Source organism: Heptranchias perlo, chromosome 29 (assembly GCF_035084215.1).
Source record: "Heptranchias perlo isolate sHepPer1 chromosome 29, sHepPer1.hap1, whole genome shotgun sequence".
In the NCBI taxonomy this organism is placed as follows: Eukaryota; Metazoa; Chordata; class Chondrichthyes; order Hexanchiformes; family Hexanchidae; genus Heptranchias; species Heptranchias perlo.
The window spans coordinates 13202633-13217858 of NC_090353.1; the positions used below are offsets into that span (position 1 = coordinate 13202633).

The window sequence follows — 15226 nt, forward strand, 5'->3', positions numbered from 1 at the left end:
TATTTGAATTATTACTAATGTAATTTTTCTTAGTATTTTGCCAGCTTCATCAGAACTGACAAATATAGTTTTGTCATCGAAGCATTAGTGTCCTGCACAGAGCTAGCAGTGGCAAAAAAAATTATATGCAAAGTCTTCTAATACGTCAAGCAATAATATATTTATTGAGAAACCAAGGTGATGGTGCCAGACCCATAGTGCAGGGCACGAGTGTTGAGAAGATACAATAAATCAGGAAGTAATGGTTAGGTGATACCAAGATTGGGATATAAAAGTCTGAGAGTGAAAAATCAGTTTAAAAACTTGAATTTCATTTCAATTTATGCGAAGCTAGGCCCCAACTTCCCTGCAAATTGTTGCAGATGGTGCGAGTGTGGATAATTTGAGTTTTCACTGGAGATAATGAGTATATTCTTTTCAAACTTTGATCCTGATACTCTTAACTTTCTTCAGGAGACTTTGAGGAGGATTATTACTACCCTGGCTGTGAAGAATGAAGAGGTCCAGAACTTTGTCTATGTGCTGAAACAGACCCTGAAAAATGTTGAGGTAACACTGGTATTTATACCTGCTGTCCAGCACGTAAACCCTTATCAGACTGTCAGCCTGCTGAACTCTTCATAACATTCAACCAAGAACGGAGTACTAAAAGTAATTGGTGTGTGTTAGGTTTGTGATCGTAGGGTAATGGCCAAAAGCAGCAGGCTTTTCTGCGTGTTCTATTTTCCCCACCCTCCTTTTTCCCCCCTCCTCCCTTTGTGCTCCAAAGGTGTTAACTTGGACGTGACTGTACAGAATGACTCCAACTGGAGCTTGTAGTTTGCAATGGTTGAGGGCAATAAATGTGTAAAAGGTGAGAGTCAGGCGAGGCCTGTCTGTTTCAGACCTGTCCATAAAGAACCTAAACCGTCATTGTATAAGACTGCCCCAAACATTTACACTGTAAATATCCTGCAGCAGTTCATTGCCTTGTTTTTTTTTATATTGCGTGAGACCAGAGACCCATGATAGAGGTGCCAGCTCCTGCTGTATGGGTAACTTGTGCAGCTGGCTGCAACCCAAAAATAAAATTGCCGGCCTTAACAAAACCCACCAAGTTTGCTTTTGGGTTGGAGCCAGCTGCAAGGGAACCAGCACCACAAGCACAGGTCTTATTATAATGTAAAAGCAGCTTTTACTTTTCTATTTCGTAAGTGCCAACAGGGGAGATAGGCTACAAATTGGCCTTGCACTTAGTGAGTAAACACACCACGTGTTGTGGTACTGAACCACACGGCTGATGAAGATCTCCAGTTTGATCCTTGGTCTGCACTGAGTTTGACCTTCGCTGGAATGGTGATAGTACTTTACAGTTGGTCTCCTCCGTGCCCCTGAGCTAGGAACAATGGGTAAGGTAGAATCAGCTTGGTTCCTACTGCTCATCACTATCTCGTGACCCATTGCTGTGGACATTGGATGAGGGAAGGATCAGACTCAGCTGTGATTCTCATCACTACTGAATAACCTGTCAATATGTACTGTGTGGGCTCACACATGAAGGATAGCCACCTGGGCGAAATACTAGAGAAGGCCTGGAGAGTGGAACTGTACCTGACGGAGAAAGATGACTTAGCAGTGAGCAGCTTCAGCATTTTTGCTATATGTTTGGGGCAGTCTTGTCTCGGTCTCATCTCTCCGTTTCAGCCATGCCCAACAGGATTCAGCTGACCAGTGTTTCTTAACACATTAACTGCACACAAGAACTGCAACATTACAAATCACAGCACCTTCACAAGAGGAGTGGAGAACTTTTAGAAAGTAATCATAAGTCTGTTTGAATGCACATTCGTGCAAGTATGTCTGCATGTTGCGTTCTCTGCTTAATCTACTGAAGGGAGTGAATTGATTAAAGACTGTGCTCCCAGGCAGAACGAGCAGAGTGTTAATGCTGCTGAATTTCGGCCTTCATGTGCATACTGGCGTAAAATCCCTGTTCTCTTTCTCCTGGGACCAGCAACATGCCAGTAACATTCAACATTATAAACAAATAGGCAGTATTAAACTAGCAGGTGCTGGGATGGTGTGGCATGGTGTTCCCATCTGTCAGTGATCAGCATCAGAGGCATTCTTAACTAATACGTTTATCCTTTAACTGTCTCCAGACTGGTCACACCAATCTTATCTCCAGTTCTGGTCGCCTGTCTGTGCCAAGTTAGTTGATCTCAGCCAGGACAGTAGTGGGAGTGCTACAGTTTTCTTTTTGTCCAGACAGAGCCTTGGTTTAAGGTATCATCCGAAAGATGACTCCTCCAACAGTGCAGCACGCCCTCAGTGAAGGGTTAGTCCGGATTATGTGCTCGGGTCTCTGGAGTGGGGCTTGATCCCATGACCTTCTGACTCAGTGGCGAGAGTGCTAGCACTCCTTCAAATACATATCCAATTCTCTCAAGGTTTTTTACATTATCTGCTTCCCTAAGTTATCCATTCCACATACCTGCGTAAAAGTAGTTAAATCTATACGATCTGTGCACATTCCCTCTTCTAAGCTTGAGCCATGTTCACTGGTCCTAGAATTTTTGATAATCCAGAACATGTTATTGAGTTCAGTTTATCTGTTCTCTTGAGAATCTTGAATAATATCTTTCCTCAGCCTTCTCTTCAGAGTAAATAACCTCGGGGTCTATAACCTCCCCTCGTAGTTCAGATGCCTTAAGCTTAGTATCTGTTTGCTTGCCCTTTTCTGAACTGACCCCACAGCCTCTTTATTCTTGCTGTAGTATGGTAACTAGAATTAACCTCCGTACACCAGGTGAGGCCATACCAGCGCTTCGTGCAACAACAACTTGCATTTATATAGCACCTTTAACGTAGTAAAACGTCCCAAGGCGCTTCACAGGAGCGTTAGCAAACAAAATTTGACATGGAGCCACATAAGGAGATGTGAGGCCAGGTGACGGGTAGGTTTTAAGGAGTGTCTTAAAGGCGAAGAGAAGTGGAGAGGTTTCGGGAAGGAATTCCAGACCTTAGGGCCTAGGCAGCGGAAGGCATGTTCTGTTTGGTTTGCCTGTTCACTATTGCAGACTCATTATCACCTCCTGGAATTTGTGCTCTATCCCTCTACCTGTAGATCTGGTTGGCTTTCCTTACTGCTGCTACACACTGCGCTGTTTGTTTCAGTGAGCTATCCACCAGTATGCCCAGATCCCTCTTCTGTGTTGTACCATGGAGCCTAGAGCCATTTAATTTATAGTCCCACTGTTTGCTTTCCTTCTCATTACCTTGCATTTATCAACATTAAATGCCATTTGCCACTTATTGGCAAACTTTCCCAACCTATCCAGATCCCTTTATGTTGGGTTTGCCTGTTCACTACTATTAGAACCCCTCTACCCCACCCTCCGTTTAATGTTATCTGCAAAATTTAGGTAGCTTTCTTTCTGTCCTTGAATCCAAGTCATATGTACACTGTGAACAGCAATGGCCCAGTATTGATTTTTGTGGTAGCCCACTAGTGTCATCTTGCCATGTCACTGCAGCTCCGTTCACAGCCACCTTTTTGCTTTCTTTGGGTTGGCCAATTTACAATCCTTTTCACTTTGGAAAAAGAACTTGTGTAGCTGGTTCGCATATTTTGAGCCAGGTTTGAATTTCCCATTGGATAATATGCTGTGACATTGCACGGTATACTATTGAGTGCCATCATGGCTTGAGACAATTGGCACTCATTGATTGAAGAAAAATGCATGTCAGTGGTGCAACTGGCATTTTTAAATAGATGGAGTTTACCTGTGCTTTAGGGAGGGAAAATCACCCCAGGGTTCCTGCTGCCGATCACTGTCCAGCGAGCCCTTTTGGAAACATAGGAACAGGAGTAGGCCATTCAGCCCCTCGAGCCTTTCCATCATTCATTTATATCATGGCTGATCTGTACCTCAATTTCATTTATTTATCTTTGCTCCGCAATCCTTGATACCCTTACCTATCAAAACCCTATCGATCTCTGTCTTGAAAATTTCAATTGACCCAGCATCCACAGCTTTTTGGGGGAGTGAGTTCCAGATTTCCACTACTCCTTGTGCCAAAAAGTGCTTCCTGATTTCATTCCTAAAAGCTTAAGATTGTGTCCTCTGGATTCCCCAGCAGAAGAAATAGTTTCTCTGTATTTACCCTATTGAATTTCATTATCATTTTAAATATCTCAATTAGATCACCCCTTAATCTTCTAAACTCATGGGAATACAAGCCTAGTTTATACAACCTGTCCTCATAATTTAACCCTTCAAGCCCTGGTATCATTCAGATGAATCTGCGCTGTATCCTTCCAAGGCGTGCATGTATGGATGTGGGATGAGGACAGAATTGGCTTGGCTGTAATGCCCTCTATAGTAGAACAGCTTGTGTTGCACCATACCTCAGCAAGTAGTCAAACCTCTGAGGGATGAGAATGCTTAGAATTCAGTAGGTCCAGCGAAATTGCAGTGTTCTGGCCTCTTGTTCATTCTCACCTCTTGCACATTCCCTACTTTAATTGTCCCACCATTGGTAGCCGTGTCTTCAGCTGCCTAGATCCTAATCTCTGGAATTCCCTCCCTAAATCTCTCCGCCTCTTTACCTCTTTCTCCTGCTCTAAGGCTCTCCTTAAAACTTACTCTTTGACCAAGCTTTTGGTCACCTGTCCTAAAATCTCCTTATGTGGCTCGGTGTCAAATTTTGTTTGATAACGCTGCTGTGAAGCGCCTTGGGACATTTTACTACGTTAAAGGTGCTATATAAATGCAAGTTGTTATTGTTGTTAGGACGGTCAGTCTCTTAAATTTTCTGCTCTTGCACTGTAACACTGAAACAAATGCTAATACATGTATAGTAATAAATATACTCCAGCAAAAGGGATGTTTATTACTGTGCACTACATAACTAAGGACTTGCATTTATGTAGCACCTTATCATGTCTCGTAAATGTTCCTAAACACATGCAATGTCACTGATATGTAGGTGAACACAGCAGCCAATTTGCATGCAGCAAGATCCCACAAAGAACAATGAGATGACTAGCCAATTAATCTATTTTTGATGATGTTAGTTGAGGGGGGAATGTTGCTTCGGACACTGGAGAACATAACTCTTTGGATAATTCCATGGGATCTTTAACATCTACCTGAAACGCCAGAGCAGCGTCTTGGTTTTACATCCCATCCAGAGGACAGCACCTTTGACAATGTAGAACCGTCAGTACTGCACTGGGGTGTTAGCCTGTTATATGCTCATGTTTTGGTGTGGGGCTCGAACCCACAACCTGCTGATTGGTGAGAGTGCTACTAACTGATCCAAGCTGGCATTTCAAAATATACAAATTAAATATGCACTTCAACCATTCTAAAAGCACAAGTTTTGAACTCACCACTTCCTCATTCTGTCTTCCCTATGTGCTCTCGCTCTATCTATCTCTCTCTCTCACTCACCTAGATTTTATTTGTTTTTCTAACTTCTGCATTCTTGCCCTTTTTTTTCTTAACTAACTCTAAAATCCTTTTCTTCCTTACAATTAACCAATAGTCCTCAATTCTATCTCCTCTATTTTCAACTCCAGTGATATTTCTGCACCTAGACCCTTCATCTTAGTTACTTCATAATATTTTTAGAATTCATTTACGAAGAATTTTTTAATGTAAATAAATTATAACATAAGGAAAAGTGCATCCTTGTAATACTCTGACTCATCAGCCTAGCATCCAACTACAATTTGAACTTGTGGACAGATGTTTTTCGTTGGCATCACCTCAGCCGTTTTGGAAGCTGCAATGGCCACTCTTTTTAAAATCTTGTCAGTATGGGATGCTGATGGGCAAATAGGTCATGAGGTAAAGTGCTCTAGAAAGCTTCAATTGCAGTAATGACAACTTAATACTGCACTATGGTTATTTCAGGAAAGTGAATATTTGACATTTTCACATTATGTCCACCTGAACTGTGAAGCACACCCAGCAGGTTCTGTCCTAAACTTGTGTTGTGTCTGAAGAGAGAATGTTTAGGTGCACGAGACTAGGGTGAAGCACTGGTGGGTACAGCCCTGTTGCTAGTTATGTTTTGGCTTTTTGTGTTTTTTTTAATCTTGTAAAATATTCATACTTCTATTTCTAAATAAGCCCAGAGATATTCTGGCAATAAGGGATTTGAACTTCCAGCCAAATGTTGCACTCCTCATTCTGGTTTGTTTTCCTGCTACCTACCTACTTTTTTTTTAGGCAAATTCTGAGCGAGCTCTCGCAGACCTGGAGACAGAATATAGTTCACTGTATACCATTCTCGATGAGCTGAAGGAAAACATGATAACAAAGATCAAACAGGAGCGAGCCAGCAAAACTTATGAACTGCAGGTAAGTTCTGTCATCCCAGCAAGGATGTTGGGAGGGCAGTCATTGTAGTAATTACTTAGTGTAGCCTAAGCCGTTTCTGATGGCAATTATGTCAATCACAAGATAAATATAGATGAGAAAGGCCATTTGGCTAATCTTAGCTTGTCCATCTACAAAACCTACAGTCTCCCATCACCGCATCCACCCTATGGCGTGTCCACAGGCGGGCCCACCCAATTCGCTGTGGGTCTTTAAGATGATGTTCACAGCACTGTGGGAGAACCGTCACCACACGGACTGCAGCGGTTCAAGAAGGCGGCTCACCACCACCTTCTCAAGGGCAGTTAGGGATGGGCAATAAATGCCGGCCTCGCCAGTGACGCCCACATCCCATGAACGAATAAAAAAAAAACGTCAGCATCCTGAAACAGTAAGTTTGTTCCCTTCTGGTATCGAGAACTGACACATTCGCAATAGCGCTGCAGAGTGGAAAAGTGCCTCCGATAATGTATTCTGGGTTTTAGGTTGCTGTGGGTCTTTGTAGGATGATATTCATTGTACAGTTTCTCTGAATCAGTGTCCTGAAACGGCTTGTTTATCCCCTCCAGGCACTGAGCCTGCTACTGCAAAAGGGTCCACTTGCCATCTAGTTGATCCATTCATAATCTGTGATTAGAGTGTTGCAGTCAGCCAGTCCCATCTGGTGCTGTGTTTATTACTGAGCTGAAAGAAAGGATGTTAGGGGTGGGGGGGCGGGGGGAGAGAGAGGAAATATAGCAACCAGACAACATAAAGAAACTGAAGCTGAGGAAGAGGAACTTGTATTTATATGAAGCCTTTCATGTCCTCTGAACATCCCAAAGCACTTCACAGCCCATTAATGACTCTTAAAGTTAGTCAAACGTGGCAGCCAATTTGAACACTGAGGTCCCAAAACACAGTAAGTGAGCCAAATGGCTAGTTAATTGGTTTTTGTGGTGTTGGTCGAGGCATAAATGTTAGTCAGGACACTGGGAAAACTTCCTCGCTGCTCTTCAAATAGTGCCACGGGATCTTTTACAACCACTTGAGCAGGTCAACAGGTCCTCAGGTTAATATCTCATTCGAAAGACGGGCACTTCCAACAATGCAGCACTCCCTCAGTACTGCACTGAAGTGTCAGCTTAGGTTATGTGCTCAAGTCCTGGAATGGGGCTTGAACCACAGCCTTCTGCCTCACAGGGAAGAGTGCTGGCACTGAGCCAAGCTGATGCTAAATATAGAATCGAACTATTTATGTTGTTGTTTGAAGAAAATGGAAGTCAAAATGCTCTTTTGTGTTGAAGTTTCTGACTCCTTGCTAGAGTTTGGTTTCGCAGACAGAAACTTCTTCCCGCAGACCTGGGATTCAGTGCTGCTTCCTCTCTCTTGCTATCCAGTGAGAAAGGAAGACAATAAATACTATTAGGATACTGAACTTTACTGGTATCCATAGGACAAGTGAAGAGCTATACTGGACTACAGAATCTCTAGTTCCCTGTAGAAGTGCCTGGCTTCCACTCAGTTCACCATATGGGAACTGCATACACACCCATGTCTTATCATTCCAGAGTGCAGCATTACTGAAGGCAGCTATGGAGTGAGACGCTGCTTGGGATTGTGGCCTTAGCAAAACTTTGTGCGTAACCATTTGTCCAAGGTTCAAAACAAAGCTGTTCAACCAGATATGTGGTTCTGACTGAGCTTTCCAAGCCCATGGCCTGTTCATTTGAACCAACAGGAACTGAAATCTTACTGAGAGTGATTTGATTAAAAAAGGAACTGGAAACAAAGATGGTCTCTATCTGGCTTATTAATAGTACTGTGGTCAGCGTTCTTCTGAACTTTGTTTCCCTTGTTACTCCTAAACTCCGAATATTCTGTCCTACATTCTCTTTCTCCTCTCTGCATCCAAACCAATTTGAAATCAAGACTCACTGTGCTGACTCCCACTGTAATTCACTTTCAAACCATAAGCCTGTGGAATTTCTTACCTCGGTCTTCCCTTCCATCAATCTACAGGCTTTTAAGATCCAAGCTTAATGTCACCTCCTCAGCTTTTTCCTTAAACTAATTCTATTCCTTTCAACGTTGGTGGTGCCCTGCATTGTTGGCCTTGGCCCTTCACTTAGATTCTGGCCAACATGTTCATCTGACCCATTCCGTCCCTAAAACTTCTGAGTGGTATAATTTTCATTGGTGATCCCTGTATTAATAATTATTTCACACCTCCTTCTCTCACCAGAATCAGCTGACAGTCTGCACCAAGGCTTTGGAGAGTTCAGAGGAGCTGCTAGAGTTTGCAAACCAGACGCTGGACACCGCAAACTCCGATGGGTTAAGCCAGGTGGTTGTTTTTCCAAAATTGTCCTTTGTTCAACAAATGTAATTTGCATAATTCCTGAGAAATGTCATGAACTACGTATGTCAGAGAAATGTTTAAAGTGACTTAATTAAATAATCATGTGTGAAGAAATTTTAACAATTAGTTTCTATTCTAAATAAATTCTCCAACACAAGGAAGAGAGTTTAATTGAGCGGAAGGAGGGAATCTAATTAAAAATGGTTTATACAATGAACTCAAATGGAAAGAATTCTGGATTTTTTTGAGTCATGGTTAGCCGAGTTTCTCACCAATGGTTGAAACCAGTGTTGCTTTTACCGAATGGTCTTCTGTTCAGTATTCCCTTTCCCTCTTCTCCTGACTCTTGTTGGGGATATGGGTTACACAGGTCCTGGATGCCCAAGTGACACTCTTTTTTCACATATGAACCTAAATGGTAAGTGTCAGAAACCTATTTAACAATGGGGGCATTACAATTGAGCCTAATCCTGTTCTTGGCGAACATCCGCACACTAATTTTCCAGCAGGATTCACTGGATAATGATCAGGCCTACGAAGCCTGGTTGTCTTTTTTTTAATCTTTCAGTCCATAGCCCTGAATTGCTGTGACTAATAAGGAAGCCTTAACTGCCACCCAGCTGAGATCAGCTAACTCAAACATGGAATCTTCCTTGTCTGATTAGTTCTGTTTCACACTGGGCAGCGCATTTACCAACTGAGTCACTAGGGTGCTACCTGTGTCATTTTATTTGAAGTAAAATCTTCATTATTTTTCACTCCCTCCCTATTAAATGCTTGTTTCATGTACTAGGTAAGTTGAAAATCCTGAGATACTTTTTGGATACATACATTTGATATTTATAAAATCTGAGAGCAATTAAGTTGCTTTTCAGAAGCCTCCAATTATAAATGCACACTGAAGGCCTTGAGATATATTTTGTGTAATAGTATGTAACACTGTTTAGTAAGTTTTTTTAAAGATTGATTTGAAAACGATTTAAGAAATGGGTCAGAGAGAATCGGAAAGAAGTTAGGGAGAAATAGATAACGGGCATGCAGAATTAGTATATTTAAATGCTTTTAATATTTGTTTAAGGATTAATAAGTCTGTGCCTGGTATTTGAGTAGATTTGTTACTGCTGATAGATAGTGTTTGTTTCCATGTCACAATACTAAGAAACAAACACAACCAGTCAGCCCAAAAATTAAATAAATTTCCCTGGACCAATTGGCAATCTAAAGGTTAATCAAAGCTATGTACCAAGTTCTATCTTGGGTGCAACTGTGCGTCTAAGGTGGGGTTTTATAGTTAATTTTTTACATTTTGGATGCTTTCTGTATCTGGAAACATGTTTTGCAGAAATAAATGCCTTTCAAAATTATAAAAGATTTAACTCCTGCAGCTTCAGTTGGCTGCATCGATGTGGCTCATGGCCAGTTTACCTAACAGCAACACACAAACTTTTGCTTAACAGGAGTTTGAATAATTGCGCTGATTTGCATGTTTGACCTTCTCTCTTCTCTCCTTTCTGCTTCAAAGGCTGCCAAGCAGATTAAAGATAGGTATTGTAAAATACTTTTTGTTTCCAATGCATTTTTATGTCAGTCTAACCTGAATTAAGAACTGCATGAATCTTTGACCTGTCACTGCTTACTAAACCTCTTGCCTCATTTGTTGCTTGTTTTAGAAGTTAACCCTTTTTAGCACTGGGCCTCCATTTTATGTCTTTCCCTATATGTAATTTCTAGAAGTTACACTGTTCTAGATGTAAAGTTAATGCTGGGTACTGCTGATCTAGAGTCTGAAACTTGCAAGCATTTTCCTATGTGCAAAAGTTCCCTGATCAAACAACAATTGAACTATAACCTGAGTCTTGTGTTCATTTAACAGTTAAACGTATCCTTAAGAGACATGGCTCTACTTTAACAGCAGAATAATACATGGTGCATTACACTGGAGAATATTTCAGATCTTATTTTTAAAAAATATCATCTGACTTACTGTGAGCAACTGCCAGTAAATTGTCTGCCTCTAATTACAAGAATTTAAGACCTAAAGAAGAGTGATTGAATCATGCTTTGATGGGTTAGAAACATCTATAATGAAGATTTTAATGTAGATCAGTGACTACTAGCTAAGTAAATTAATTAGTTTCGAACTGGTACTCAGCCTACAGTATGTCTACGAAGACTTGCATGCCTGGCGTACCCACATCCCAGGACAATCAAAGCCTCTCCCAATTGTGCTTTAGTTGTGCCCAGTAGGAAAGTCTGGGGGAGGTAGGATTATGGAGTTCTTAGTATTCAGAAATACTTTGCCCCCACCAATGCCTATGTGTGGAAAGAGTATAGTCCAATCTATTTGCTACCAGCTTTCCTGCCTGAAGGCAACTCACCATTAAGATTATCTTCCCACTGCCATGATATTCACTGACTGGAACGAGCTGCATGCATCCTACAGCAGCCCTGTTCGTTTCAATGGAAGTTGAAATTTGACATGCCTGAGGGGTGCACGAACTGCTCAATTCTTCTGCATTCTTTACTAACTACAGCATTTAGGTGAGGCAACTATGAAGTTATTCCCAGGTCTTTAATTTATGAAGGATGAGTTGAAGTGAGTAAATCCAATGCAGCCAAATACACTAATAGTTATTTTAGTGATGGTATATTTTGTGTAGACTCTTCGTTAATTATTTATGTAATCATTAGGAACAGGAGTAGGCCATTCAGCCCATTGAGTCTGTTTCTGCCATTCAGTTAGATCATGGCTGATCTGTATCTTAACTCCATCTACCCGCCTTGGTTCTGTAAGCCTAACAAAAAATCTTATCAATCTCAGTTTTAAAATTTTCAATTGACCTAACCTCAACAGCTTTTTTGGAGAAAAGAGAGTTCCAGATTTCTACTACCATTTGTATGAACAAGTGCTTCCTGACATCACCCCTGAATGGCCTAGCTCTAACTGTAAGTTAATGCCCCCTTGTCCTGGACTCCCCCACCAGAGGAAATAGTTTCTCTCTCTATCTACCCTATCAAATCCTTTAATCATCTTAAACACTTCAATTAGATCACCCCTTAATCTTCAATATTCAAGGGAATACATGCCTCGCCTATGCAACCTGACCTCATAATTTAACCTGTTTAGCCCCGTTATCATTCTGTAACAACTCCATAAAATAGATTCTTCATATTAAAGCTGAATTCAAGTAATGGACAGTTTCTTCAATGTCATTCAATTTCATCAAAAAGAATCTGGATTTGGGATTACTTTTACAATTGGTGCCCAACTGTGGTCCTCAAAGGGTTAGAAGCACTTTGACCTTTCCACTGGAGCTCAGTAGCTGCAATTATAACTAATGGGTCATTGTCTGTAACGGTTTGTGTGGGTTGTTGACTTCAGCACTACATACTTTAAGTGGTTCTTATTGGCACTCGAGCTCCCATAAAATTGCACAGGTGATGGTTAATGAAAGGGTGTAACTGGTTGGAGTGGAGATGCACTTGTACCCTGTTTATGGAGCTGATTGCAGTAATACTCCTGGATATCTGGAGTATTTCTCTCTCCTGGTGAATCTTCCCTGTTTACGGGATGGTTTCACCAGCAGGAAAGAGAAAAAGATGTTCGCGCTGGCCAAAACAACATGGTTGCTACCAGCCCTGCTGCCTTCCTTCAACTTTAAGCCCTATTGTAACGTTTGTGTAAAATTGGCCCCTAACTATATGTGTGCCAACACACAGTGCATAACACTTAGTTTGTGTACTTTAAATTTAAAAAAATATATTTTGAAAGCAATTTGACAGAAATAGAGGGACCATCATCCTGGTAATCCTCATCCCACTGCTGCCAATTGCCTGTTTTCTTCAGATAAAACTACTTTAAGGTTTTAGGCAGTCAGCGAGTTGCAGCCATGGACCTTGGTCACAGAAGACTTCATTTTCAATTCTGTCACAGAATGGTGTATTGGAGATCAGGAGAAGCAAGAGGGGAAAGCTGAGAGGAGCAGTGATCACAGTAGTATATACAAGAGACAAGAAAGATTGCAATGGAGATGGGTTGGGAGTGAGAGAAAAATCACCTAACAGACAATACACTGCTTCTTGTATCTGGAAGAACAAGATTGTATTACAACCTTTAACTCTCTGTGGTATTTTGCAGGGCATATAGCAGAAATGCACAGAGAAAGGTCAAATGGGTCTGTTAAGTAGAGTTTTTGTTGTGAATTTTGTGCTCCTTAAGATGAAAGATGTTGAGAGGATATGATTTCATCATCTAGTGTTGGCATTAAGCACTCCTACATTAGGTATAGCACAGCCATATGCAGAATAAAGCTCTCTTTTACACTGTCCCAGCAGTGTGCCATAGCCCTAACCTCAAACGTTCCCCCCCCACCCCCCCAAACCACAACAGTATGAATATTTCTACTTCCTGTGACTGGCATACCTTATGACTTGTCTGAGTGGAAATGACAATTAGTGCAAATTAGCAGTTTTGTGCCATGGGTTCATTCCCACTAAGATTGAGTTGAGACTGGTACAGCTCATTACTACACCAGCTCATTACTACACCAGCTCATTACTACACCAGCTCATTTCACATAGAATAGTTGCAGCCGACAGACAAGCTACTTCCAACAGGTCAGTCTGGGCTGGATTTGTATTCAACATAGGAAAGCTAATAACCTACTCTGCCATCCAATTTCTCTTCTGTCTCCCTTCCCCACTTCTCAATTTCTCCCTCAGCCCCTAACTTTTCTTTAGTGCCTGTAAATCTTTATGATCAAGAACAGTTTTTAAAAAAAACACAAAATTCAATACATATTGTTGGTAGTAAATTTTATACTACAGCAAATAAAATGACTTCAGTTTGATAAATATATCTTTTCATCCCCTCCATTTTCACTCAGTTTCCCACCTCTTGCAACCCTTAGGCCTTGCAAAATATCAGGCCACAAGGGAGGTTGGACAACTTCTTTTGAGGCCTCTCCTGTAGCACATTGTAATGGGAACATTCCAGAGGTCCAGGATAATTTACAGTCTCACCAAATCCCAATAGTCCTTGTCACAGGGACAATTTCTGTCTTTTTTTTAATGACTTCAGGAATATCATTGCCTAAACTAGCTGCATGTTTTCCTCAAATGAGACAATTTCAGAAACTTCTGTGTAATTTTAAACTCTGGAAATTGTGTTTTTAGGTCTTTTATCCACTAACAGGTGATCAGAAATATCTGGGAATTAGATGATATTGATGTGTGTGAACTGAGCTACTGAAACACCTTTAGGGAATCTGGGAGTATTTGAACAGAACTTTCCCATAGGAACTTGAATGGGTAGGGTTGAGTCCATAATGCAGTAGATTGTATAATGGTGTGTGGAAGCAAATTAAATGGATGGAGTATAGTCCATGATCGTGTAGGTTGTACAAGGGGCTGTGAAGGCATGAGCTTGATGGGCCAAATGGCCTTTTCTCATTCTATTCTTCGGGGTGAAGCAACATACCCAAGGGTTTGGAACCTGTGAAAGTCTAGGGAGAGACCCATGGTTTGTTACAGGGCTGCCAGATATCTGTTGCAGACTTCCATTAACTTTGCTTATTAAAGGTCTTGTTTCTAAAATCCATTTTGCCAGCACTGTGGTTGTTGCGTCCATTTTCCAATGGCTTTGGAAAGAAAGCTAAATGAGTTGTTTGTAAGTGGTAGTTCTTGGATTTGTTCTCCAGTGTTACTATGGCACCAGCATTCAGGCTGTCTTTGAAGGCCAAAGCCAGTGACAATATGAGTCATCTAATGGTCGACTTCTCCCAAGAACGAAGGATCTTTCAATCACTGACATTCTTGCCAGGTAAGAAAATAAAATAAAAATGTTTCCCTCATGCTGTATTTTTTTTCCTTTCTGCGGTCTTCTCTTGTTAAGTTCACAATCTTATCTGGCCTTCTAGGTAGAATAGTGGAGGCAAAACCTTTGAAGTCATTCAAGGGGCATTTAAATCGGGGGGGGGGGGGCGGTGGCATTGGTAAGTTTCTATGAACGTAGAAGCTAGATGGGCCGAATGGTTTCCTTCATCTATGCTTATCTCTGCAAATCGTGGGATTTGTTGACTTTTGACAAGGAGAGGTGGGAAAATTGGAAGGAAACCCAACTTATCCTGCTCTTGCACACCACTGAGCAGCATTGGCAGAAATATAGGAGCAGATTGCCAGCCTATCATCTTAGCTGGCACTTGGGACATGGCACAAACATTCAGTTGATCAACTTAGATCAATGGTAATAAGATTAAGCCAACATGTCTCTTACCTGGCCCTACACATTCTCCAGTGCCAGCTGAGCAAAATGCAGTCTTCATGGGTAAGACATTTACAGATTTTAATCTTCATTCTGCAGCTGTGATGAGAAAATTATAAACTGGATGGTAACTGATCTTCCACCATAGATGTTGGGCAACTGACCACCAAGACAAAAATCTCTTGATACATCATGTACATGAATATCTCCTTATAGAAATGAACTTGGAAGGGTTCGGTTGGTAAACTTTCT

The 15226-nt window shown here is 41.3% G+C and overlaps 1 protein-coding gene across 1 annotated transcript in view; it reads left to right on the forward strand.

Moving 5' to 3' along the window:
* The window catches only part of fsd1 (fibronectin type III and SPRY domain containing 1), a 32964-nt gene that overhangs the window by 4280 nt on the left and 13458 nt on the right, over nucleotides 1–15226 (forward strand). The window contains exons 2-6 of the mRNA XM_067968109.1: nucleotides 454–549; nucleotides 6222–6353; nucleotides 8596–8697; nucleotides 10235–10257; nucleotides 14412–14533. Coding sequence (XP_067824210.1) covers nucleotides 454–549; nucleotides 6222–6353; nucleotides 8596–8697; nucleotides 10235–10257; nucleotides 14412–14533 — 475 coding nt within the window. The remainder of the gene's footprint in view (nucleotides 1–453; nucleotides 550–6221; nucleotides 6354–8595; nucleotides 8698–10234; nucleotides 10258–14411; nucleotides 14534–15226) is intronic.